Here is a 25,979-nt window from a genome sequence, read left to right on the forward strand (position 1 = left end):
CAGATGCTCAATAATATATGTTAAATGAATGAATGAATCTTTTGCCATTTGCAACAGCATGGTTGAACCTGGAGGGTATTATGCTTAATGAAATAAGCCAGAGAAAGACAAATATGGTATGTTATCACACACATGGAATCTAAAAAACAAAACGAATGGATATAAGATACAGAGAACAAACTAGTGGTTACTAGTGGAAAGGGAAGGGGGAGGGACAAGATAGGTCTAGGGGATTAAGAGGTACAAACTACTATGTATAAAATAAATAAGCTACAAGTATATTTTGTACAGCACAGGGAATATAGCCAACATTTTATAATATCTTTAAATGGAGTATAATCTATAAAAATTTTGAATCACTATGCTGTATACCTGAAACTAATATAATATTGTAAGTCAACTATACGTCAATTTAAAGAACTTAAAAAAAAAATGCTGTCCAAGAAACGGGTCACCATGGTTACCTCTGGGGAGGAAAGCCAGGGGATAGGTGCTAGGGGATAAAGAATTATCAGAGTTCTTTGCTCTAGGCATACGTTACTTTGACAAACAAAGAAAAAGAAAACAAGCCCAGGGGAAAAGGAGTTAACTAAGAAGTCTGAGGAAGAGCTGGTCCCTGGCAGTGGGAGAGGGTCGCATACACCACCTCCAGGCCAGTGTCCCAGGACAGAACGGGGCAAAGGCATAACTGGGTCCCAGAGAATGCTGGGTAGAGATCCGAGGGACACTTTGGCTGGCTCTGAGGTTGTGGGGGTCTGAGTGGGCATGTCAGTAGGCAGGAGCAAGACGATGTAAATAACTGGTGTGTACTGATCCCAGGGAGTGATTCAGGGAGAGCATGTGTTGGTGGCTGCCAAGGGGAAGCGAAGAGTCAATTCTGCTCATTTTGGCTGTGTCCTGTGCATTGTCATAAGCCCGCAGGACAGCTTTCCCTTGCAGCTTTGTGTGTGAGCTAGAGGAGCAGGGCCTGATCTCTGTAAGCTGGGAACTAGTACCAGCTCAGTGCTTTCCCCAAGATCTTCAGGGACAGGGAGCTGGCTAGATCAGGTCTTCTATTTAGGTTCCCAGCCTTACATGGAGGGCCTCATAAAGACCCCACCCAAGCTAGACTCCTCCCTTTCTACAAGTTGGGAGGAACCGGGCCTTTCCACCCAACGCCCTCCCCACCCAGGCACCAGTGAGTCAGGAAACCTGGCTTTCAGTCTTTCTATCCAGGACAACCTCCTTTCCTCCCTGGGTCCCAAACTGTTCCCATGCTGACTTTTTCTGATTCCCCTGTAGACATTTAGAACTTTCGGTCTCAAGGCCTATTTATTATACATATAGTTCAGTGATTCTCAAACAGAGAGACTGGGGGCAGGCCATTCCTGGTATTGGGAGGGTATGGTAAGATCAGCCATCTGGGCCAGTAGGCTCCCCGAGCCAGACTTGGAGGAGCGCCAGGTCCTGCTGCAGTCTGACTGGGGTCCTAGCCAGCAGGCCAAGCTCCTGTGCACCAGAGGTGCGCTGGAGGTGGGGGCTGGGTACGGAGGCCCAGAGATGAGGCAGGTCTGACAGATGGCACAAACTGGAACCAGGATAGCACTTCACTTGGTGTTTGTGGCCCATCCTTGGTCAAGCACAGCCGGCTCCGGGAGTCTTGATGGACGCTGGCCTGGGTGCTATAAAAAGAAGAATGGGAAGCTGAGAGGCAGGCTCTACCACAGAAGTTGCAACCGTGCCTCCTGTCTGCCTGCTCTACCCTGCCCACCTGAACGATGCCGGCCATGGTGCCCGTGGAGTGGAGGCAGGTCTCTGCCACCATTAATCCAGCAGCTCCTTGATACACCAGCAGCAGAGGAGGATGTAGGCTATTTCCTTCAGGGTCCGCTGCAGGCCCTCCCACCCTGTGCCCATCTTCATGATGGGAACCCTAAGTCCAGTGTCTCTCAGGACTCCTCCGAGGGAGAAGGGCAGGGTCTGGGCTAGGGGCTGTGTCCGGGGCTGCATGTGGGCTGCAGCTGAGGAAGGGTGTGGTAGCTGCGTCCTGTGCCTTTTATCTTCATTGTCCCCACCCCCTTCAGACCTCATGACTGTGGGCACAAGGGCCCCAGGGTCTAGCACAGGAAGGTTCTGGGCCCGAGAATGGGCTGAGTCAGCCCCTGTGCCCAGGGATGCTGGGATGGGGTTAGTAGGAGGGCCTGGCCACTCCATCTTTCATCCTCCATGGCCAGGCCAGCTCAGCTTCCCTTTTTCCAGCCTGGGTCTTCAAACCCTGGGTCTACTGGCTGGTTGTCCCTCCCCTCTACCCCCCAGGGTTGGCACTGCTCCCTGCTTCTGCCCTCTAGTGGGCTCCTGCTGAGGCTGGCACTGAAAATCATCAGAGAGCTCCTTTCCAGCCTGCTCTCCCCCACATCCCCCTTAGAGTGAGCACTGGGGGCTCCGAGCTGCCAGGGCCTGGCTTCCTTTTGCTTCTCCCGTTCCCTGAAGCAGGAAGACAAAGGCAGAGCCAGAGCAACAGGCACAGGAGAGGTGGTTTATTGACAGGTTAGACCCCAGGACGGCCTCCTTCCTTCCCTCCTTGGAAAGGGTGGGAGTGGGAGGTCACGTGCGGGAGTTCCGCTCCTCGTCTTCATTCTCAAGCAGGTAGGCCGGACGGTAGGTGGGCTGTCCTCCTGGGCTCAGGCACTTCAGGGCCGGGTTCCGTACTGTGTTCTCCCGGCTTCCCAGTGACGTGTAGCTGGGTGGGGGGTGGGGTGGGGGGGGTGGAGGGTATGGTGGGTTTGTGGTGGGCTTGGTGTTCCCAGTCCCAGCACCCTCATGTCTTCCACATACCCATCCTGTTCCCCCAACAGCTTACCCTCGGTCATACAGGATACAGTAGGGGACAAACAGTTGGCGCAGAAAGTCCCAGATGTCTCTGTAGGTCCAGTCCTGGGAGGCCAGCATCAGAGCGGAGTCACAAATACTCCCCCTCCTACATCTACCTTCATCCACCTGGGAAAGGGCCTATCCCAGTTCTTTTGCTCCCCTAGCCCTGGAGGGAGGGCCTGCTACTAAACTCTCCAGTACATCTTGCTCTGTGTACGCCAATCAATGAGAGAAACCATCCCGTCCCCTCCCCATTCTCAATCCACCCTCCGCTGGCATGTAATTTCCAGGAGGAAAGGGAGAGGCTGTTTAAGGCTATTTGTGTAAGCCTGTGCTGTCCAGTAGAACTTTCTGCAATGATGGAAATGGTCTGTATCTATGCTGTCTAACATGGTAGTCATTTGACATAGGGCTAGTACAACGTACAACTAAGGAACTGAAGTTTGAATCGTATTTAATTAAAAAATTGAGATATAATTCATAAGCCATGATATTCATCTTTTTAAAGTATACAATTCAACTTTTTAAAGCAATTTGTATTTCATTTCAATTAATTACAATTCAAGTGTAAATAAATGGCTCACGGCTACCATATTGGACAGCACAGGTCTAAGACACTGTTCGGTCCACAATGCTTGCTGTTGAATTAGTGCTCAATATAACTGATCAAAAGGCTGAATGAATAAATACCACTGCCTCCCTTGGCTGATGGGGCCATTTCATCCAAGCCCAAGCCCGCCCCAGGAAGCCAGGGTACAGTGACTGACGGGGGACAGGAGACTGAAGGCAAGAAACCCCCTTCCCCATACCAGGAGTGGGTTGATGCGCATGAATGCAGGCCAGCCTGGGTCGGTGGGGCTGAAGGGGCAGAGGCTGCAGGAGTAGGGGTCAGTGCGGCGGGTGCCCATCAGCACAGCCTCCAGCTGGGGGTGCTGTGCCTGCAGCTCACTTAGGGCCTGCTTCATGTCTCCTTCAGCCTCCAGCACCTGCAGATTGTACCTGAGGAAGAGCGCCGGGAGTCAGGAATGGGCCCTGCCAAGTCCCTCTGGAATCCCAAATCTCCAAGGCCCCTAGTACCTCTTGATGGTGTCCTGTAGAAACTGCTCCAGCTCAGGGAAAGGGGAGATGCTGCGGATATACAGGATCTGGAGGGGCTCCTGAGCATCAGGGCACTTCCTGGGGAGGAGGCAGGATCCATTGGCTTGCCAGGATGGGCAAGGAAACACTCCCCAGAGAGCTTGCTCTGTTCCCTTTGGCCACTGGGATAGACACCCTCTCCTTCTCCCTTTTCGGCCTTCTCATCTGAAGGGAAGAACCCATTTCCTCTGGCAAGCCCACTCTGATCTCTAAAACCTGGAGCCCACACCCGTTTCTAGTATGTAGGCCTTACCTCCCGACAGGACTGTGACTTCCCTGTGGTCGGGGAAGGTGGCTGGCACATCCATACCCAGGGCCAGGTAGGTGTCAGATGCTCAATAAATATGGGGAGGATCAGAACTGGTCACTGTGGCTACTGCCCTGCCAAGCCCCACCCAGACACCCCCCTTCCTTCCTGCTTCTTAGGATGGGGAACTAGCCAATTGGGGCAGCTCTATCTCTGGGGTCTGCCTCCAGGGGGTGAGCTCACCTCTGCACTGCGGCATGGAAGAGGTGCAGGAGGGCAGTGCAGTCCTTGCCCCCGTTGAAGCCCACGCAGAGCTGGGTGAGGCTGTACCGAGCCAGGGCAGTCTCAATGGTCTGGAGGGCACCTGCCACCTTCTCCCCCAGAGAAGACCCTGCCAGGCAGGCAGGGAAGAGGGCATCAGTTAGCTACATATGGCTGTCAGAGGGCAGTGGGGGCCAAGCTGCCCTTGCTTTAGCCCCTCTCTATCTTCCCAGTGTTCAATTCCTTCATCTGCCCCCGGCCCGCCATTTAGCCATACCTCACGGTATTCTTCACCTCAGTGTATTCCCTCTGAGGGGTCCTGGTTTCTTTTCATTCTCCTACAGCTCATGCTGCTTCCTTCCTTCTTTCACACTGTCCTCCTGCCCATCTCCTGGTCTAACCAAATTCTTCTTGCATGTGTGCGTGCTAAGTCTCTTCAGTTGTGTCTGACTCTTTGTGACCCTACGGACTATATTCTGCCAGGCTCCTCTGTCCACAGGATTCTCCAGGCATGAATACTGGAGTGGATTGCTATGCTCTCCTCCAGGGGATCTTCCTGACCTAGGGATCAAACCTGCGTCTCTTAAGTCTTCAGCATTGGCAAGGGGGTTCTTTACCACTAGCGCCATGTGAAAATCCTCCTTATCACTCAGCTTATGTGTCACTCACCCAGGGAAGCCTTCTCCAAGCCCAGATCAAGGCTGATCTCCCTGCTGTGGAAATCCCTTCATCACTGACCCCTCATGCACGATTACCTTTTTAACATCCCCTTCTCCTGTTAAAACTCCTTGTCCAGAGCAGGGGTACCTCTGTCCTGTTGCGCTAAACCCCCAACACCCAGCACAATGTTGCTGAAAGGAGGTACTCAATTGATATTTATTGGAAGAATGAATGAATCAGCTGTAGCTATCTTCTACCTTCTCTTGGATCTGCGGCAAGCCTCCAACAGCCCACCACTCCTAAGACCTAGGGTGGCACCAGTGGTCTGGCGCCTTCTGCCCCTTCCCCAGGAGGTGCCTACCTGACTCAGTGAGTTTGTACACAGCCTCACCGGCCTGCTCCACGGCATTGGGCACGTAGGGCACCACTGATCCTTGGGGTAGACGGGCGGTCAGGTAGGCCAAGCACTCCTCCAGGGGCCCTTCTTCCTCAGAGTCCAGTGTCAGTTTCACCTGATAGTAGTTACTGCCCCAGTCAGGGTAGGAACCCAGGCCAAGCCTGCGCCCAAAATGGGCCTGGGCCTCAGCCAGGATGGGGGCGATAGAGGCCTCATTAGCTGCCACATACATTTCCCGCAAGTGGAACTGAACAGCTGTGTTTTGGAACAGCCCCTTCAGCCCTTCCAGCACCCGACGCAGCAGCTCCGGAATTCCCGGGAAGAGGTAGACATTTCGGACGGAGACTAGTGGGAATCGGAAGGGGTGGCCAGTGTGAGGATCTGTGCCATAATGCAGGCGGGCAGAGGTGGGCACCCGCGACAGTTTCTCCCAGCCCGCCCCTCCTAGGGCCTTGATGGCCGCTTCCAGCTCAGGGTGTGGCTTGAGCTCGTCCCCAAAAGCCTGGGCCACTGCCTCAAACGTCACATCATCATGTGTGGGGCCGATACCCCCTGCTGTGAGGACGTGGGTGAAGCGGCTGGAGAAAGCTGTGATCTCAGCTGCGATGGTGGCTACCTCGTCGGGTACCACAGAGACTCGGCACACCTGGACCCCCAGGGAACGCAGTGTCCGGCACAGAAAGTAGGTGTTGGTGTCTTGAGTGTGTCCCTGGGAGATTGGGGATGGGGAAGATGAGCATGTCAGTGCTGTGGGGATGCAGGGCAAAGCAGGAAGGATCAAGCTGCAACTGCCTGCTGACAGAGCACTCTGCTCTTTGGGGGACACCCACCTCTGGCAGCCCACAAGCCCACACTGGGCCCAAGAGTGGGAAAATCCATGTGAATGGAGTCAGGGGTAATGTGATCCACCTTGGGCTTCCATCTCTGCGCTTGGACCTTGACCTCCTCTCTGCTTATGGATTCAATTATCAATTTTATGTGGACCACTCATCCACTTCCTCATCAACCCTGACAGTTTCAGTCCCCTGGCCCCAAGTGCTTAAGGGCATCTTCAGATTTCTGGCCGTTGTTACTTGGGCCAGTGGCATCCTCAGACACTGTCTGCAGCCTGTCAGGCCCTTCATGCTGTCAATTCTACTTCTGAAATGTCTCTCCATCTGCTCTCTTCTTTGTTCCTACTGCCACCAACCAGGTCCTTGGCACCTTTCACCTGGATGGTGGCAACAGACCCCTGGCCAGGCTCCCAGTGTCCTGCCACAGCACTCTGCCCTAGGCCTCTGCAGCAACCTTGCTAACATGTCACTGTGATTGTGTCACTCTTGGCTCAAAAGTCACTTGTTATTTCCAACCATATACAGAATAAAGTTCAAATTCCTTTGCAGAATATTTGAGGCTGTGTGTCTCTGGTGTGTACGCATTCTTCTTTTCTAGCCCTATCTCCTTCTACTTCTCTAGAGTTTAGTGGTTAAGGTTGGCTCTGGAGTAAATGTGAATCAAGTTGGAATCCCACCTACCACTTATAGCTGTTCAGGGAAAGCCTCTCAACCTTTCTGAGCCTCAGTCTCAGTATCTATTCATTGAGATTTGGAATAAAAGTACCCACGTCATAGGGTTGTTGTAAGGATTAGGAAAATCACATATGTGATGTAATACAAGCACACTGCCAGGCCCTAGTAAGCACTCAATATTACTATTACAAACCTGATGCCCACCATGACCTCTAGTGAGACTTCCCTGATCATTCAGAAGAGATTTCCCCCTTCTAGTACTTTCCTTCTATCTCTCCTGAATGCTTTGGGTCATTTTTCCAAATAGGTTGGACATAACTCTGAAATAATACATGCACCTGTACCTCCTATACACGCTGGACTCCTTGTCATTTCTGTAAAGGTCCTCCTCCCCCTACCATACTGCTTGGCAATTTGTAGGGAATTTGCTACAAGTTTTTCAACAGAGTAATCGAAAGAATAAGGGTCACTTTTCCTCCAATATCTTGGACCCACTCCAGGGCCCTACTGCAGCAAGAGGGCTCCCACCCTGGTTCACCCTCCCTCAACAGAACGTGGAGCAAGCTCCCAAGGACCGGAGAATGCTGCCCCTCCCCCCTCCTCTGTCCCAGACACACCTTGAGGATCTCATCTCCAACAATGATGATGCCCGCCGTCACGCTGCGCCCTGGCGGAGGTTCAGAGGCCCTAGATGCCATGGTCCTGCCTTCTCTGCCCCTCCGGAAGGCCCTCCAGTAGCCACCCAGACCCCCAATTAGGGGTCGCAAGCATTGGGGGCCAGCCAGGTCTACAGGGCACTGAGGGTCATAGCCTGGGAAGAGGGATTCCGGGGTGGAAGGAACCTGGAGGAGCCAGAAAGGACAATGGGGAAGAGGAGGAGTGCATAGTTTTCCTCACCAGGCCCTTGACAATCGACTCCTTTATCCCTGTCCGTTTAATAAACGTGTTCTTAAACTCTAGCCCACACCTCTTTCAATGTCTTCTATGCTCCGTCCTAGTCGCCTTAAAATGTCCTTCTCTCCCGAATCTACCACTTAAAAATGTCTTCTGCTGCAGAGCTCGGCTCCTCTAGGGTCGGCTCTATCCAGGGCATCTGTGCTTTTATATTTATATGTGTCTTCTCTTTGGGGCACCTGTCCCTTTAAATGTCTACCTTATCCTGGGCCTTGGCTCCTTTAAATACGTTCCCTCCTTACACCACCGACCAGAACTCAGCAGCCTTCTTCTGCAGGCTTCCACACCCTTTCTGGCCCAGAATCCTGTCTTTTCCCGCCACGCTTCAGACTGCTGAGCTCTTCCAGGTTCTCACCTGCCTCTTACTCTTTCACCGGGTCTTTCCCTCTCCTTTCCTCTTGTCTCGGGGCAGCTTCCGTACTCAGAGTCCCGCCTCAGATTCACACTCACCTCATATTAATTGGTTATTTTGGCCGTCGCTCAGACTACTTCTATGGGTCCATTGGTGAAGTCGACCATTGCTCGCGAGCTTCATCCAGAGGGCGGGAGTGGTGCTGGGTTGTTATTGGCGACAACCACGTGGCCACCCTCACCCGGAAGCGAGGGGGCTGGGCCTTAGCCGAGGGGCGGGGCTTTTCTCTCAGGAAAGAACCTGAGGGGTGGAAGGAGCCGAGGGCTGAAGGGGCTCTAAGGTGTTTGTGGTGCTCCCCTCTGGTGCTGGAAGTAAGGAGACGCTTGACTCTAACCTCCGCTCAGTGTTCAAATTCTTGCGTGCACATACTATCTGTTACTCATGAACCATGACTCATTCTGAGGAGTCAGGGGCTGCACTGGTGTCAAAGGGGATTTTACACTGAAGCAAGTGGAAGTTGGACGGACACCAAGAAAAATTGTCAGGATTGCCTGTGAGTTAATGAGATCCTGGTGGTGAGCTTTTATTGTGTGGAACTTTCATTTGTCTCTTATAAACGATAAAGCTAATTACTTCAGCTTTTTTGACAACGAAGCCTTGCCCCACCTTATTCTAGATGGTGCTTTAAACATAACCTCTCCCAGTTAATTGGTCTTGTAGGTACAAGTGAGGGCAGCGACAAAGGGAGGGCCACTGTCCACTTTGGATTCTCAGCTTCCACTTATTTTGCCTCTGGTCTAAAAGTACTTAATACTCCTGTCAATCGTCTGGGGGCCTTTTTAATATGCTGATTAAATCTACAGGATTCTGGCCGTTTGGGTGGGGCCAGAGATCTGCATTTAACAAACGCTCCTGTCATGCTGATGCCATTGCTTTTTGTAGTAAAGGTCTAAAATTTCATGTGGAGAACTGAGCCACACTGCCTCGTTTTACTCTGCTAAAACCCCTCTGAGACAGATATGCCCATTTTACAGATGGGCAACAGGTTCAAAAAGGTGAAGAGATGCCACATAAACCCCACAAAAACACTTCAGTGAATGATAGAGCCAGGCTTCTAGAACCTTCAGGTAATAAGCCCAGTTTTGTTTTTCCAATTAAGAGAGTCTCCACTCTAAAAAAACAAACTTGGGCTTTCCTAATGGCATAAGCCATATGCTACAGTATCTTTAATAATCATGGTGATATTTGACAAGCCCCTCCCTGAAATGCCTCCTCCCTACCCGTCAACATCAGCTCTGAGTCTTTTAGTGGGTTCTCAAACTTAAGTGTGCACCAGAAGCACCTAAAGAGCCTGTTAAAATGTCACTGTGTCCAACCCTTAGAGTTTGATTCAGTAGGTCTAGGGTGGAGTCCAAGAATGAGCACTTCTGGGTTTCCAGGTGATTCTGATGCTTCCGGACCAGGGACCACACCTGAACGCTGACTACTACTGCTCTAGGAATAAATGAGTGAAAAATTAAGAGAAAGTGGGAAGACTAATCTCCCTTACTGAGCACTACTATTAAAAGTAGAAAGTAAGCTATTATTTGGCAAAATGCCTCTTAAATGGCCACAGTTTACAACCGTTTTCTCAAAGCTCAGTGCAGTAACTACCTGTTTAAGAATGCTTGAAATCCCCTTATCCAGGCCATACCCCAGACCAATTAAGTCCACTTCCCTGGGAATGACTCAGGTATCAGCACTTTAAAGCTACTCAGGTGATTCCAATGTTTGGCCAAAGTGAGAACCACTGAAAACACTCCCAAACCACTCTGTGGACTGAACAGGCCATAGGTGTGCCGGAGCCTTAGGCTGGTCAGGAAGTGGAGTATACTAGCAGCCCCACTTTACCCTTGATAAGTGTAAAGTCTCTGTGACCCTATGGACTATAGCCCACCAGGCTCTTCTGTCCATGGAATTCTCCAGGCAAGAATAGAATAATGGAGTGGGTAGCCATTCCCTTCTCCAGAGGATCTTCCCAACCCAGGGATCGAATCTGGGTTTCCTGCATTGCAGGAAGATTCTTTACTGTCTGAGCCACCAAGGAAGCCCCAAGAACTCTTGTATGCCCTTCAAAAAAACTCAGACTATGTTAATGGCAGTACCCGACCATAGAAAACAACTGATTTGTTTTGATGAGATGATGTTGTCCCTATATAACCTCTCTTAGGCCTGTAGTTAGAGTGAAATATATTTCAGTAGATATTTGACAGCAAAGTCTACTTAAAGTAGATTACAAACCAGTTAACTTCAATGTTGAAACAAACCTCAGTGTTAACAAAGAGCCGAGCTTCATTATCTTACTGAAGAGCATATAATTAGAACCATAATAGTGAGGGTGATGTCCTGAGGGGGGGGGGGACTTTAACAATTAGAGAATTAGATTATAAAAACTTCCTCTTTAATCAAGGCTTTTAACATGGAACAGATTTCTTGGAATAAAATGGAAAGTTTCCAATATACTGAAACATAAATCAACATACACACAACACCTGGCAGGAAAAAACCCAAAACAGCCAAGTTTACACAATCCCTGGAATAGCCGTGGTCTTCTTCTCAGATGCTTTCTCCATCTGTCAAGCGTGTTCTGCTGGATTCAGAGCTCACGTAGGTTTTGGGGGTCACACTTAGCTGAGGCTGCAACCCAGAGAGCACTCACTCATCCAGCTGGGCTGTGGTCCTTCCTGTCAGTTCTGCTCAAGAAGCAAAGCAGTCACCAGCACATACAGTGTATTGAAAATCCTTTAAATATCAAAGTGAGAAACAAGAAGGCAACACAATAATGTCATCAGGAAGATGTTAGCAAGTGAGGACAGCTGTGTAAAGCTTGAGGCTGAAAAGTGGCTCCCCAGCTTCATTTCTTTGGTTTCTTGGGCAGTGGCCGCCGGAACAGCAAGATGTGAGGTTCTGAAAGAGTGAGATCTAAAGAGTAAGTGAAATCACACCATCCCATGCACAACCTACAGTGTATCCCACTCCCTCTTCCCAGCTATCACCATTTAGATCTTTGTAACTAAATAAAGATTTAAGCATATGGCCTTAGAAGCAGACCCAGAAGCCTGGCTTGTGTACCAAGCACAGAATTGTTAATATCGGTTTTCTTGCTATGTTTCTATAGCCCCGGGGTGTCCTTTATTAGTTTTGCCTGATAGTTTGGTGTCTGGTGCCTTATCAAGAAATATACTTTCCTTGGTTTATTTGGAACACATCTCAAAATTCACTTTCTGATGGAGAATGAAGAAGAGGCCATAACCTCTACACCAAGATATATGTGGTCTTTAAACACACACACACACACACACATATATATATATATTCTCTGACTGAATTAGAGATTAAAGGAGTTTTTTTTTCCCCCCTCCAGTGACAGGTTGTATCTGAACCTCCCAGATACTGTATTTCTTATTTTTGGTCACTCCTGTTTTTCTAGATGGTTGGTGAGTTAAGAAACCCATAAATCATCCCCCACCTATCATTCCTTCATTTCCTTGGTCCTACATGGTTGCTTTCTGCCATTGCACTGACCTGGTTCATGGATCATATAATGGACCCATCCCTGACTCTGCTGAACACCAAGATTCCTCCATTCAGATTCAGACATCAAATGAGTTTTAGGGACCAGCTTGGCTATGTCCTTGGGCAACATGACATGCCTGTAATAGAAACATGGGAAGGTGGGAAATTTGTATCAGTATTGGGTACAATCTATCAGATGAGGGGGGCCAGCAGGTAAAGCCAAGACAGACAAGAAAAGAGAAACCAGTTTGTAATGGCAGGGAGTTTATAAAATCTTATTGTAGTGCAAAGGCAGCTAGAAAAAAAGCCCAAGTTACGGGCCAAGTTACATAAATTCTCACGAAAGTATATTAGAAAGTACATATTAATGAATAACACCCGTGAATGAGTGCCAAAATTACAGCCACTTACAGTCCTCTAGTTGATTACTCTTAATATAACGGGAGCCCCAGAACACACACAGTTAATAATTAGGGGTGGCTCTGAACAGGGTTGTAAGGAAGGGAGAGAAGTAATTTCAGAGAGGAAAGGCCTATCAGGGAGTGCTGTGTGGAAGAGCCAGAACATAAAATCAACTATATGGAGAAGGAAATAGCAACCCACTCCAGTATTCTTGCCTGGGGAATTCATGGACAGAGGAGCCTAGTGGGCTATAATCCATGGGGTCGCAAAGAGTTGGACACGACTTAGGGACTAAACAACAACAAAGATATCTATTTATACATTTATACTTATATACATTTCTATGGCCTATGTACAAAAATGTCCACAATCCCCTCCCTTATTTTTAAGTTTTACAATTTTACAAACACCTGAAGGCAAACATTTTTCTCATAATCCATTTGGTTACTAAATCTTAGATGACCTGAATTTATCTGCTGGTGAAATAAAGACTTTTTTACCCACCCCTGCCACCAAGAATGAAATAGAAAAATCTTATCTTTTAAAATCTATCCTCATAAGTTACATTTTTCAACTCTGAAAGGATGTGCCACCAGACTTCTTTAGGGGAGACTTCAAGCTTTCCTAACCAAGGATAAGTCTCCTTTTATAGCAAAGAAATGACTACTTGAATTGGGGTGACCCAGACTTCATTATGTTCAGTGAAACTGCATTGAATGCTCTCTCTCTGCTAAGTAAAAGGGATTCCACTCCCCCCACCACCCTCGAGTCAATTCTAGTCTAAATGTCTGAAAACAGCTTACATCCTAACAAGCTTCTGGCATAAAGACTGGGTTCCAGGGCTATTTAGACCAAAAAAACAAAACAAACCTTTCCTTAAATCAAATATCACTGCCAAGACTTACATCCTCCAGAGGATGAAACTAATGATGTCTCCCTAGCCCTGCAAAGACATTTTAAGCACACAATTTTAGTTAGCCAAGTTCAGATGTTGACAAAAACAGCTGAGAAAAAGAAAGTTAACTGGGTTCAAACAGGGCTGGAGTTTCTTTTCTTTTGGTCTGGTTTGTAGTTGCAGCATGTGGGACCTAGTTCCCTGTAGTTCCCTGACCAGGGATTGAACCCAGGTCCCCTGCATTGGGTGTTTGGCATCTTAGCCACTGGACCACCAGTGAAATCCCAGGGCTGGGGATCTTTTCCCAAGGATTTGACATAAAAATAATGCAAACAGTGTTATTTGACAGCATACACCAAGTTCTCCAGAAGGCTCAGAGCCCTGCACTAGGCTGAAGAAACACAAGAAAACCAAGCTTCCAGTTGTTTTAACTATTAAGGCTTACTACAGATTAGTGGAATGCCAACATTTGTAAAATTATTTTCTATTTTTTAAATTATTTTCTAATCTAGAATTTTGGACTTAGGGTTTATCAAATGCAAACTCTGTACGGATTCCTTTCTTTATCGTGCTTGGTGAATCCTACGTGCTCCCACCACAACCCACCTGTACATAGCTCTATCATACCAATTATCATCTTCTTTCTGAAGCCTGTCAGTATTTCCACATATTTTTTAGGTCTGTTGAAAGCAGGGACCGTGGCTTATCCGTGTACTTTAGCAGAACACCTGAAACCTATAAACACTCCATAATTGTTTCCCAAGTAGATGCCCTTCAAACATTTGACGGTGATCTATTAGGGCCATATTAAGTCTTTCCTCAGTGTTCCTGGTCAGTTTTATTCCATTCCAGTTCCTCGAAGCCCCCCTTCCTAAAACAAATCAGACAATCACGCCCCTTTCCCATGGATTAATAAGCAACACTCAGGCTCTCTTAGAACTCCCCTCACTTTGAGGACTCGAAGAAAATTCAAGCTTCGCCTTTGCCACCTTCTCCCAGAAGGCTCTACGGTGTGGCTGTAATACAGTCTCAAGAAGGCAAGTTCAGTTTACTCAACTGAGGTGAGAGAATAGTCCAGAAACCCGCAAAACTGAGGGTGGTCAGTATTCTAACATTCGAACACTCTAACCACGACCACCCACGCCTCCTTCCAAATTCGCTATCACTTTAGAGTTTTTTTTAAATTGCCCCCTACCTTTCGCGCATGCGCCTTACACTCTAAACACACCCATTCCCGTTAACCTCCCGCGCATGCGCCAACTCTGCTGTTTCAGTCCCCGTTACCAATTCTCGTGCCCTCAGTTGTCAAAACTCACGACCTTGATATTGCCCCCGCGCCGGCACTAACCGGTACTCGAACTCCTCGTCGTCGTATTTGTCCGAATAGTAAATTTGTTTGTGCGACATGATCACTCTGCCTGAGGACCTTCAGCCCCGCGCCGCCAACCTCCGAACAACTCCCAGCAGCACGCGCTCCCACCCTCTTTGGCCTCGCTTTCAAACACGCCGCCTGCGCTGTCTATTGGTCCCTCTGGAGGAAGGCGGGACAACTCCACCTTCAAGCCTCCGATTGGCTTAGGTTTGCTTCTACTCAAGTCCTCATTGGACTGAACATTGCTCAAGAATTGCCGTAAGTAAAAAATAGGCTTTTTATTGGCTATCATTGCCACTGTGCGCGTCCTCGCGCTGCCATTGGCTGATTCGGGAAAGTGGGACGGGTGAAGGAGGGACAATGAGGTAGAGGGTCAGGGGTTAGTGAGGCCGGAAGTGAGTGTAATAAAGTTTCTCCAGGGAGGCCGGGCCCGGGGAGAAAGTTGGAGCGGCGACCTGAGGAGGCAGTGGCGTGATCCGGAACCAAATCGGCCCGCGGTGCGGTGCGGAGACTCCATGAAGTCCTGGTGAGTTGGGACATTTTTCTTCTTAGGTGACCCACTCCTCTACCCCGGAACCCCTCTCCCGGGACCCTACTTCCGGTCTTCATTTACAAGTCCCGCCCCCTGAGACCCCCTCCCCGGAAGTCCCACCTCCCAACTTCAGGGGGCTCTCCGAACCCCGACTTATTTTCCATTTATTGTCCCCAATCCTACCCTGTCGTCCAGCTTTCCTGGAAGTCCCACCCCCAGACATGCTTCCAAACCCCTGCGTTAGTCCTTCCGATTCCCCGAAACTCCGCCTCCTCGAGACGATTCTCCGCTAACACCTGTCTATCAAAAGCCTAGCTCCCAAAAGGGCAGAACCCTGCTGCTACTCAAGGAACTATTCGAATTCGTGAGGCCACGCCTCCCTAAGGGTTCCGCCCCTTTAGAAGCCTCGCCCCTTCCTTAATCCACGTCAGATCGTCCAGAAGCCTCTCCCCCTGGAGTCTCTGGTGCACGCGTCTTGAGGGGCCACGCCCCTTCAGGAGCGTTATCCAGGTTGGACCCTTGTCATCGCCTCAGGAGCTTTGTCTTCAATCCCAGAAACTTCACCTGCTGGCGCTTCCTCGTTCCTTTTCTCTTTGGGGCCCTTGGCTCAGTTTTCCTGAGCTCTTAGGCTCCACTGGATAGGAAGTCAAAAGTTCACATCTCTGACTCTGAGGAGTAAGAGATTAGAGGCAGCCCTTTTTCTCTCCCTTAGCCCCTTCCAAGGGTGGACCTACTTGAAGGGGGCTGGACTTGGGGTTTGGCACGAGAGTGGGAGGGAGACTTGCTCATAGATTCCCTGCCCCACTCCCTGAGTTTCCCTTCCCAGGACCGACTCCACCCCAGAAACAGCTGTTTGTCTCATACCTGTACGACGGGAGCTGGGTAGGGCCGTGGATTTGTCGATGTGTGACATGTGGGTGTGACAGAAGAGAAAGTTTTCTACCACCTGAAGACGGTGGCTTGGAATGGGTGTAGGTAACAGTGTCCTTTTTGCTGTTTGATTTTTTTTTTTTTTTAAGGGACTCTTCAGGCCCCACCACTTCTCTGGCTCTTCCCCTCCCCCAAACAGAGTTCTAGTCTAGGCATTTCTCCTGGTCCTGCTTGCCCAGCCTTCCCTGCTGGAAACATTCCTGAGGCTTTCGCCATTTCCTGCTACTTTCCGCCTTTCTTGCCTCCTCCTCCCTGCTGGGCTGAAAAGCCACATGCAACTTCTTCCCCACACCCAGTCGTTCAGATTCTCAGTAGCAATCTCCTTTCTTCCTGCAGATTCCCAGTAGCAATCTTCTTTCTTCCTCCGTAAATTTAAAGAGCCCTACTTCCTCTTTCTTTTCTAAACATGCCCACACCTGTTGGTCATTCCTTGTCTCTGGATTCTGCAGGCACCCACAGAATGCCCACCTCTAAAGATGAGGATATCCTGGTGTGTGTGTGTTGCGGGGAGCGGTGAGGCTTTGGCAGAATCCTTTCCTCATTCTCTCTGTTTCTGAGTGCTGAGGCCTTAGGAAACAGTGATAGATTTTCTTCTCAGGAGTTGTGCATGGAGTGGTAAAGCTCTCCTGGGTTGAGGACTACGGGGGCGGTGATAAGCACAGTATCTAACATGTTTTAATTGTCAGGGTTGTTAATCACTGTAACACGATAATTTGCATTCCGCGGTGAGCCTGGTGAGGGTATATGTATCTTTTACTACTTATTTTTGGTTGCTTTCCAACTTCCTCTGTGGCCCCCTGGAGCAGAGCTGTGGCAGGATGCTGTGGGTGGAAGGAATGAGTTTGGGACTGTTCCCTGTGTCCAGCCTCAATCCTCTTCTGGCACCCCTTTCTTATGAGCACAGATTTGTCTTCTGCCCCTCTGTCCCTTCCTGGCCACCTCTCTTGGAGAACCGTCACACTGCCCCACCTCCTTCAGCCAGACTGTCCTTGGTATGAGGGGCATCATGCTCCGTGGTGGATACCTGCGCTTTCTGGTCACTACTAAAAAGGAGGGGTATGTGTTCACCTGCAGGTCTAGGGATCTGACCTTAGTGTCAATGCCCTGGCCACCCCCCACCCCTTCTACCCTTGACAGCTTACTTTCCTGTGGAAGAGTGGGGCAGAAAAGTACTTGGCTTGGGCCTCTGCTCCTTGGCATGGTAGGCGCCATGCACGGAGAACAAGCCTCCACCAGACTGTCCTCTGCTCCAGCTCCTGCCTGGTGGCTGCCTGATGTGCCACCAGGTTGGACTTTATTCTTCTTACTTTAACAGCTTTGCTTTTCCTCTTGGCCCCTCCCTGTATCCACTGGGACCATGCCCTTCTTTTTCCCATTTCTTTAGCTCCCTCCACAGCTGTGAGAGCCAAGGAGGCTAATGGCCCAGGCTCCCTAGGGCCGTCACCCCTCTGTGGGGCAGTGGTGAGGGGGTGCTGGAGCTGGAGGCTGAGGGAATGTGAGTGTTCAACCAGGACAGGAAGGGAATTGCTGAGCTCAGGGATCCCCTCCCTTTCCCACCCCCAGCTGCCTCTGTTTCCTCCCTCAACCTCCTCCCTGACCCCCCCCACCCCCACCCCCGCCACGCCACCGCCCTCCCTCAGCTTCCTGCACCCTTTGGCCTGCCCTTGTCCGGTCTGGATTGATCCAGACCTCCTCTTATCGCCCTCCTTTCCTTCTCACTCCTCCATCCTTCCCCCGCATTCCCACTTTACTCCTCCCCTAATTACTCGTTTGTTCGGTTGGGTGGGGGGATCTGGCAGGGGGACATGGATCGCTCTGCCCTGCGAGAGTTCTGGGTTGGGGCAGTGTTGGGGGCTCAGCCCCTCAGAGCCTGTGAGTCAGCACTGTCCCCGGGATTGGTCTCTCCCCTTAGCTCCCCGCCCCTGGGGAGGAGCCAGGCAGCTCTAGGTCCAGCCTGTTCTCTTCTCAGCCTGAGAAGAGGCTCCACGCTGGGCGGGGATGGGGCCTGAAACTGTCTGGGTCTGAGCCGGGGAAGGCAGAGCTACTTGTCCCTCTCCCTCCCCAGGACCCTTGAGATCCCTGGGCCACAGAGGTCCGATTAGACTAAGGGCCTGGGATGCCCCCTGCCTGGCCCCCTTGCCCTGACTGGCAGGGGGGCCAGGCTGGGCAGCAGCCTCCCTCTCACTCCAGCCATGGATCTCCTGCCCCCCAAGCCCAAGTATAACCCACTTCGGAATGAGTCTCTGTCATCGCTGGAGGAGGGGGCCTCAGGGTCCACCCCACCGGAGGAGCTGCCGTCCCCCTCAGCCTCGTCCCTGGGGCCCGTGCTGCCACCTGTGCCTGGGGACGATAGCCCCACCACCCTGTGCTCCTTCTTCCCCCGGATGAGCAGCCTGAAGCTGGCCAGCCCAGCTGGGGGGCGCCCGGGCCCGAAGGGGGAGCCAGGAAGGGCAAATGAGGACGGGGAGGGGGTCGCAGGGGCAGCCACGCTGGACTCAGGCCCCCTGCCCCTCCTCCAGGACATGAACAAGCTGAGTGGAGGCGGCGGGCGCAGGACTCGGGTGGAAGGGGGCCAGCTGGGGGGCGAGGAGTGGACTCGCCACGGGAGCTTTGTCAATAAGCCCACGCGGGGCTGGCTGCATCCCAACGACAAAGTCATGGGACCCGGGGTTTCCTACTTGGTTCGGGTGAGTGAACATCCTCTCCCTCCCACTCCCTCCCGGACCCCTCCAGTTCCTCTGCTTACTAATCTCGTTTTTTCCCCCCTGCTCTTCCCCAGCAACTCCCTTGGTTTCGGTTGTCCTGTTTCTTAAACCTTTCTTGCCCCTTCTCCAATTCTCTCACCTCTTTCCTTCCAGCTCTGTCTGGGGCCCCTTCCTTCTGTGACTCCCCTACCCCCACCCCGCCATGCTTAGCACAAAGCCCAGCACAAGCCCTTAGTAAGTGTTGGAATGAGTGACTCTTGACTATCCCCTCCGGTCTCCTGCCCGCTTCTGGAGATGTCACTCCATCCCACCCGATGCCCCGTCACGCCTCCCAAATTCTCTTCCCACAGGCATGAGGTCCGCCTAGCTTGCCTTCTCTCTTTGCCCCTCTTGTCCTGCTTGTTGTGGGATATATCCATGGGCAGTGGGCAGAGCTTCTTCATCTTTACTTCCCCGAGGGACCAAGGAAGGAGAAGTCCTAGGGCCTTTTATGAAGAGGTGGGGGGAGGTGGCTTACCGATGTCCCCCTGTCCCTCCCCTCAGTACATGGGCTGTGTGGAGGTCCTGCAGTCAATGCGCGCCCTTGACTTCAACACCCGGACTCAGGTCACCAGGTTAGTGGGGCTTGGGGAGGAGTGGTCCCAGGATTCATGAGGGGTGGGGAGCATGGGTCACGTGGTGGTGGTGCTAGTGATGGCTTATCTTTGGGTGGTAAAGGGGGTTGAGAGAAAGTTAGGGAAGTGAGTCTAAGTCCTAATGTAAAGGGGCAACTCTGACCTGGCTCCTTCTTACTATCCAGCCCCGGGAGTTGTGGGGGAGGTGGCAGAGGCAGCTGGCAGCTAGAGCTGGAGTGGAAAATGGGGGTAGCTGGAAGGTTGCTGCTGCCTTTGGGAAGGGGATGGGACATTTGGTAGCTGGAAGGGGGTGGGGCCAGACCCATTGAGGCCCTAACCCAATCAGCCAGGAAGCGGCCTCTCAGTGTCATCAAATATTAAAGGCCCTTAATTCAATCCACCACGACAAAGAGCCTGGAGTGCCCCTGGAGTCTGGCCTGGCCTTCCCCTCCCCCAGCCCTGTGGCGGCCCCAGCCGAGTGGGAGGCAGGCTCTGGGTCTGAGTATCCCTCTTTCCCCAGGGAGGCCATCAGTCTGGTGTGTGAGGCTGTGCCGGGTGCTAAGGGGGCAACAAGGAGGAGAAAGGTACCCGGGGTCGGTGGGGCTAGGGATGCTGGGAGATGTGGAGGAGCAGGGGGAAGGCTAGTGTGGGGCAGGTGGGGAGAAGTCTGGAAGGCAGGAGTGTGGGGGTTTCCTGGTGTGGGGGACCCCCCAGCTTCTGAGACCCTTGGGCCCTTCCGTAGCCCTGTAGCCGTCCACTCAGCTCCATTCTGGGGAGGAGTAACCTGAAATTTGCTGGAATGCCAATCACTCTGACCGTCTCCACCAGCAGCCTCAACCTCATGGCCGCAGACTGCAAACAGGTTAGTGGGGTGAGGCAGCTGGGGGGTGGGCAGAATCATCAATGGGAGGGCTAAATGGGAACTTGGTTATCTGGGAGAGAAGGCTTGGGAGCAGCGGAACAGTAGGGAAGGAGATTAGGAGAACACGCGTTGAGAAGCCAAAAGGATGAGACTGGGACTCCGGGGTCTTGGCCATTGGTGGGCGGTGCCCAGTAGACTCTGAGGCTGCCTGATGCCCATCATTCCTTTCCTTCTCCATCCTCTGCCCTAATGCTCAGATCATCGCCAACCACCACATGCAGTCCATCTCGTTTGCATCCGGCGGGGACCCGGTGAGTTGGGGAATGGAGCTCAGGTGGTGGGAGGAGAGTCAGGGGATTGGGAGGACACTGGCAAGAGCAGCGAGCCTGCTGGGATTGAGGCAGTGTCTGAGAAAGACTGGGCTTGAAGGGGTCAGGAGTGGGGTGGGGCTGTACAGTTTAGCTAACTGGCCTCTTCTGCCTCTGTCCACCCCAGGACACAGCCGAGTATGTTGCCTATGTTGCCAAAGACCCGGTGAATCAGAGAGGTGAGGTGTGGATGGGAGCACTGGGCGGGGCTGGCTGTCCAAGGGGCAGGTGAGCAGGGCCCGGGGGCTCCTCCTGCCAAGGACAGAGGCCGAGGGCCCCGTCTGTGCCTCCTCCCAGCCCCACGGTTCCCCCCGCCGCCCAGCTCCCTAACAGCCTCTGCTGCGCCCGCAGCCTGCCACATCCTGGAGTGTCCCGAAGGGCTCGCTCAGGATGTCATCAGCACCATCGGCCAGGCCTTCGAGCTGCGCTTCAAACAGTACCTCAGGAACCCGCCCAGGCTCGTCACCCCCCACGACAGGTGCGCGGGCGAGGCGGGTGGGGGGCCGGGGGCAGCCCGCTCCCGGGGGCCCCAGACCAGAACTGGAAAAGGAGGCCTGCTCTTCCCACACTCCAGCTCAGAAAAGGGCAGGGAAGGAAATAACCTGCGTGCCCCTGCTTCCTGCTATTCTTAAGTTTCCTGTAGCCGGCAGGAAGGTGCTCCGTGGCCCTGCCTGCTGCAGGGCCAGCTCTTCCCGTCGGGTGCCCGTGGCGGGGCTGCAGTGCAGGACACCCAGCTTGTCCCTGGCTAGATGGGCTTCTCTTTTCCCAGCCGTCTCGTTTCTGGTCTGTCCTTTTGTGCTTCTCTCCGTATGTAGTTTAGTTCTTCACGTTCTTGTCTCTAGAAGCCATCAAGAATTTGGGCAAGGGAGGATGGCTTTTTCCTGAGATGGTCACGTTTCCCACCTCAGACCAGTAGGATCGAGTATTTAGAGGAGGTGTTGCAATATTCTGGGGCACCCCCTCCCTGGTTACTTGGTGCTTCCCCTCCCTCTTGGGAGACTACGTGACAATCAAGGGCATGACGTTAAGGCAGAATCTGAATTGACATTCTGCTCCACCAGTAGTAGTGGTGGTTCAGTCGCTGAGTTGTGTCCAACTCTTTGCGACCCCACGGACTGCAGCATGCCAGGCTTCCCTGTCCTCCACTATCTCCCAAAGTTTGCTCAAACTCATATCCATTGAGTCGGTGATGCCATCCGACCATTTCTTAGTTGTGTGACCAAAATCTTTTTATCCCTGATCATCATTTTCCTCACCTAAAAAACTGGAGAAGGAAACAGTATCTGCTTTATCGGTTGCCCATAGAGTGAAATGATTATATATGAAACACCCAGCCTGAGGCCTACCCCTCAGGGAATACCCAATACATGACCACTGTTCCCATCTCCCTCTGTCCTCCCATCCACACTCCTTTCTCCCTCCTGTCTCTCTCAGGATGGCTGGCTTTGATGGCTCAGCTTGGGATGAGGAGGAGGAAGAGCCCCCTGACCATCAGTACTATAATGACTTCCCGGGGAAGGAACCACCTCTTGGGGGTGTGGTGGACATGAGGCTTCGGGAAGGAGCCCTCCCAGGGGCTGCTCGACCCACTCCGCCCAGTGCCCAGACCCCCAGCCACCTGGGAGCCACGCTGGTAAGTTGCTTGGATAGAGGCGGGCGGGGCTTGGATGGGAACATCTGGTTAGGGCCTCTGGTTTCACTCTGTCTTGGTCCCTTCAGCCTGTGGGGCAGCCTGCTGGGGGAGACCCAGAAGCCCGCAGACAGATGCCGCCCCCGCCACCCAGCTCAGGTATGAAGGGGACTGAGAGGGGCAGAGGGGGAGTGAGAAGCAGGGCGGGGGGCACTCTAAAGCCTCCGTTTCCTCAGCAGGCAGAGAGCTCTTTGATGACCCCTCCTATGTCAATGTCCAGAACCTAGACAAGGCCCGGCAAGCAGGGGCTGGGGCCGGGCCCCCCAATCCTACCATCAATGGCAGTGCACCCCGAGACCTCTTTGACATGAGTAAGTATACCTCTCGCCTTTCTGAGTCTCCGTCTTCCCACTTGGTTCCTCCTCTTTTCCTGCCTCTCTGCTCTTTCCTTCCTGGCCTCCCCTCCCTAAAGGTCTGGGTCCTGAGGTGGGGTTGTGTCAGCTGCCTCTCCTAGCCCTCTCTCTGTATCCCAGAGCCCTTTGAAGATGCCTTGCGAATGCCTCCACCTCCCCAGTCAACAGCCATGGCTGAGCAGCTCCGAGGGGAGCCCTGGTTCCACGGGAAGCTGAGCCGGCGGGAGGCTGAGGCATTGCTACAAGTCAACGGGGACTTCCTGGTGCGGGAAAGCACAACCACGCCGGGCCAGTACGTGCTCACCGGCCTGCAGAGTGGGCAGCCCAAGCACCTGCTCCTGGTGGACCCTGAGGGTGTGGTGAGTGTGGCAGGGGTGTAGGTGGGCATGGCAGAAAGGAAGGTGCAGCAGCCTACCTGTGGCTCTCTTCCTCCCTCACTGCTTCCTAGACTTTGTCCGCTGGGCACCTCTATCTGGGCCTCCCCTGTTCTCAAGGTGTCTGGTGTCTCCCTTGTCTAGTGGTTTAGGGTTCCTTCCCTTCTCACATCCCTCACCTGAGCTGTATTCCCTTCAGTCCTGGCTAGTCCTCAAACGTTATGCCCTCGAGAGCTAGGAAGTGGTCATCTCACCAGTCCCTCTTTTGACAAATAAGGAAACCATCCTTCAGAAGTTGTAGTGCTCTTTGTCAGTTGTCTAGAGGCTAAATATCCCAAAACTTTTCACGAGACGAGCCAGGGGCCTTCCCAGCTCCTCCAGACTCAGGGATGAGACCAGAGTCCTATCTCCTGTCTGCACTGCCCCCTGCCCGTCATAACTTGGGTCTTGTTCCTACAGCAGTCTCAGCCTCCTTTGCATGTCTTTTTTTTGTACCGTGTATCTTCTTCTGAGACATACTGTCCTCCTCTAGGTCAAGTAAGGAGTAGCTAGCCTTCAGTTTCACGACTTCTGGGCTGATGTCTGTTCTGCCTTTTCCCAGTTCACTGACTTGCCCATTCCCACAGCTGTCTCCAGCTTCTCTTCCCAGAGAAGCCTCAGTGATCAGGACCGAGGGCCCTCCCTCTCCTGCCATCTTTTTCTCCTGCCTCAACCCTCTTGACTATCCCAGCTTCCTCGGCCTTAGAGACTGAGGTTTTATCTGACTCTTCACCTGATTCGACTTTCTCCCTTCCCACTCCCCAGGTTCGGACAAAGGATCACCGCTTTGAGAGTGTCAGTCACCTCATCAGCTACCACATGGACAATCACTTGCCCATCATCTCTGCGGGCAGCGAACTGTGTCTCCAGCAGCCTGTGGAGCGGAAACTGTGACCTGTTCCAGTGCTTTCTCTCAGAAGACGCCCTGCGGTCCCTTCCACCCTATTCCCTGACTCTTAGGACCTCACTTGGGAGTGCTCCATGGGCCTGGCCTTGTGTAGGGCTGGAGATACTGTGGACACTGGGTTCAGCATGCAGCTGAGTGAGAGGGTTTGAGTCAGGAACCAGGGGTAGAGTCCTGCTTCTCCCCAGACCTCACCAAAGTATTAATGTACAGAGTGGCCCCCTTCCCTGGGCCTTTCCTGTGCCAACTTGATACCCTCTTCCCCAAGGTGGGTGCTGGAGGCCTGAGCAGGATGCCTCCTGGTCATGGAAGATGCTCTGTGGCGATAGGCCCAGCGGAGCAATCACCCTTTCAGGGAAGGGGAACTGAATCATACCTTTAGTCTACCCCTGGGCTCAGGTACCCCAGACTCCTCTCAACAACCCTCCCTCCCAGCATTCAAACTTTGTGCCTTTGACCATCTCCTAGGTCTGAAGATATTTTATGCAAAGAGTTCTTGGGCCCCTGAAGTCAAGGATGGGGGTGCTGACAGCTTCTTGGCTTCTGGGACCCCGTCCTCTCCTCGCTCAGCACCTCCTCCAGTTTAGGTTGGGCCAGCAGAGGCAGGAGTAGCAGCTGTCCCCTCTCCCTGGGATGTGCAGCCCTTAGAGACTGCCACGGCGCCCTGCTCTCAGCCAGTGGGGAGATGGACCCCTCCCCTGCTCAGTGCCTCGTGGCCGGGGCCCCTCACCCAGGGGTCTGTATATACATTTCGTAAGCCCCCCGTCCCATGTTGCATGCATGCTATACTCTACAGCCAAAGTACAGCCCTTCCTCCTGGCCTCTGCCCTGCCTCCCCCTGCAGGGGTGCTGGGGGGGATGATGGAGCTGTCATCCCAGCTGGATTTGGTAGAGGTGGGAACAGGGGCATTGAGACTTTAAAGCAGTAGACAATCCCCAGATACCATCGGTAGGTTTGGAACTGCATTTATTTTTTATTTTATACGTGTATATTTTAGGGCTGTAGATTTACTTTCCTAATTTGTTTTCCATAGCTTATTCCTGAGCACAAAATGATGATAATCGATGACATTTATACATCACCTCTTTGACTTTTTCAAAGCCCTTTTACGACTCTTGGCATTTTCCTCACCCTGGCCTGTGGGGCAGTTGGAACCGGTAGCTTTATCTTTTCTACCAGAAAGACCTAGAGAAGTGGAGTGTAAGCTAGGACTAGAGAAACTTGGCCCTCCCACTGCGAGGCGGGGAGGCATAAGTTTGGCTGTTGGTTTCACAGGAGGCGTGGGTCACGGTTATTTAATCCCTTCTCCAGGCCTCGCCCTGCAGCAGCAACAGAGGATCCGGTCCTGCTCTGTCTTTAGGCCTTGTAGATAAGGGAGAGTGGACTAAATCCTCGCCTCCCTTTTTTTCTTTTCTTTTTGTTTGGATGTTTTCACGGGTCTCACTTATACCAAAGGGAAAGAATCTTCATTAAAGTCCATATTTCTTCTACCTCGGCCTCTAGGTCTCTGTCTCAGCTTATTGTTGGCTCTGGCCGCCCCCCACGGCAGGAGGGGAGGTCGGAGGCCGGAGGCCGGACTCGGCCTCACCTGGACTCGCTTGGGTCGCGCTGAGTGAGAACTTAGGGATTCGCGTAGGAGGGTGCGGCGGGGTGGGGCGTACGGGGCCACCGTGCCAGGGGATGTTCGTGTCTGCAGCGGGGACCGAGGCGGGGTGGGATCGCGGACAGCCTGACCCCAGGCGGCTCGGGCCAGCGTGCACCCCTGCGGCGGCCCCTCGGCGCGCGATGGTACGGCCCAGCCGCAGGGCCGACGGGCTGCCGTCTTCCCTAGCGAGCCGGCACGCCGCGCTCCCGGGCTGGAGACGGCCTCCCCCAGGCTTGCGCCTTGGTACGGCCCTGCCCGCCCAGCGCTCGGGGGAGGGTCTGGCCCGGGCCTCGCTCCCCCTCCTCGCCGAGCGCAGTGGTGGCTGCCACGCCGAATTCCGCTTCCTGTGGCTGCGGCCGCTGGCGGGCGGTG

At 52.6% G+C, this 25,979-nt stretch overlaps 4 protein-coding genes across 15 annotated transcripts; 1 reads left to right on the top strand and 3 right to left on the bottom strand.

Annotated features, from left to right (window-relative positions):
• Positions 1-1,575: 1,575 nt before the first annotated feature.
• On the bottom strand, positions 1,576-2,406 carry LENEP (lens epithelial protein). Its single transcript, XM_061404553.1, has 2 exons — positions 1,751-2,406; positions 1,576-1,661 (listed from the first exon to the last, which is right to left on the bottom strand). Exon 1 carries the CDS (start codon positions 2,191-2,193, stop codon positions 1,804-1,806), a length of 390 nt encoding a protein of 129 aa, XP_061260537.1. The 5' UTR covers positions 2,194-2,406; the 3' UTR covers positions 1,576-1,661; positions 1,751-1,803.
• Positions 2,407-2,495: 89 nt separating this feature from the next.
• On the bottom strand, positions 2,496-8,584 carry FLAD1 (flavin adenine dinucleotide synthetase 1). 3 transcript variants are annotated; one of them, XM_061404449.1, is made up of 8 exons: positions 8,465-8,584; positions 7,678-7,902; positions 5,517-6,261; positions 4,478-4,625; positions 3,928-4,026; positions 3,660-3,849; positions 2,840-2,913; positions 2,496-2,719 (listed from the first exon to the last, which is right to left on the bottom strand). In XM_061404449.1, the coding sequence occupies exons 2-8, from the start codon at positions 7,756-7,758 to the stop codon at positions 2,584-2,586; spliced, it is 1,473 nt and encodes a 490-aa protein (XP_061260433.1). In that variant the 5' UTR covers positions 7,759-7,902; positions 8,465-8,584; the 3' UTR covers positions 2,496-2,583. The 3 variants fall into 3 exon arrangements, with proteins under 3 accessions (XP_061260433.1, XP_061260425.1, XP_061260439.1); XM_061404441.1 differs by having other exon boundaries at positions 8,370-8,584; XM_061404455.1 differs by lacking the exons at positions 3,928-4,026; positions 8,465-8,584 and adding an exon at positions 8,370-8,458.
• Positions 8,585-10,789: 2,205 nt separating this feature from the next.
• CKS1B (CDC28 protein kinase regulatory subunit 1B) lies at positions 10,790-14,753 on the bottom strand. Of its 2 annotated transcripts, none has more exons than XM_061404565.1 (3): positions 14,567-14,753; positions 11,931-12,058; positions 10,790-11,327 (listed from the first exon to the last, which is right to left on the bottom strand). In XM_061404565.1, exons 1-3 carry the CDS (start codon positions 14,623-14,625, stop codon positions 11,260-11,262), a joined length of 255 nt encoding a protein of 84 aa, XP_061260549.1. In that variant the 5' UTR covers positions 14,626-14,753; the 3' UTR covers positions 10,790-11,259. The 2 variants fall into 2 exon arrangements, with proteins under 2 accessions (XP_061260549.1, XP_061260556.1); XM_061404572.1 differs by having other exon boundaries at positions 10,790-11,312; positions 14,567-14,728.
• A 165-nt stretch (positions 14,754-14,918) lies between these two features.
• SHC1 (SHC adaptor protein 1) lies at positions 14,919-25,452 on the top strand. Of its 9 annotated transcripts, none has more exons than XM_061404378.1 (14): positions 14,919-15,116; positions 15,936-16,093; positions 18,572-18,739; positions 19,301-19,371; positions 19,892-19,955; positions 20,114-20,233; positions 20,491-20,544; positions 20,729-20,780; positions 20,899-21,079; positions 22,036-22,234; positions 22,321-22,390; positions 22,468-22,602; positions 22,765-23,003; positions 23,823-25,452. In XM_061404378.1, the coding sequence occupies exons 2-14, from the start codon at positions 16,088-16,090 to the stop codon at positions 23,949-23,951; spliced, it is 1,488 nt and encodes a 495-aa protein (XP_061260362.1). In that variant the 5' UTR covers positions 14,919-15,116; positions 15,936-16,087; the 3' UTR covers positions 23,952-25,452. The 9 variants fall into 9 exon arrangements, with proteins under 9 accessions (XP_061260362.1, XP_061260368.1, XP_061260354.1 ...); XM_061404384.1 differs by having other exon boundaries at positions 15,949-16,097; XM_061404370.1 differs by having other exon boundaries at positions 15,949-16,093.
• The last annotated feature ends 527 nt before the right edge of the window (positions 25,453-25,979 follow it).

This window comes from Bos javanicus, chromosome 3 (assembly GCF_032452875.1).
Source record: "Bos javanicus breed banteng chromosome 3, ARS-OSU_banteng_1.0, whole genome shotgun sequence".
In the NCBI taxonomy this organism is placed as follows: domain Eukaryota; kingdom Metazoa; phylum Chordata; class Mammalia; order Artiodactyla; family Bovidae; genus Bos; species Bos javanicus.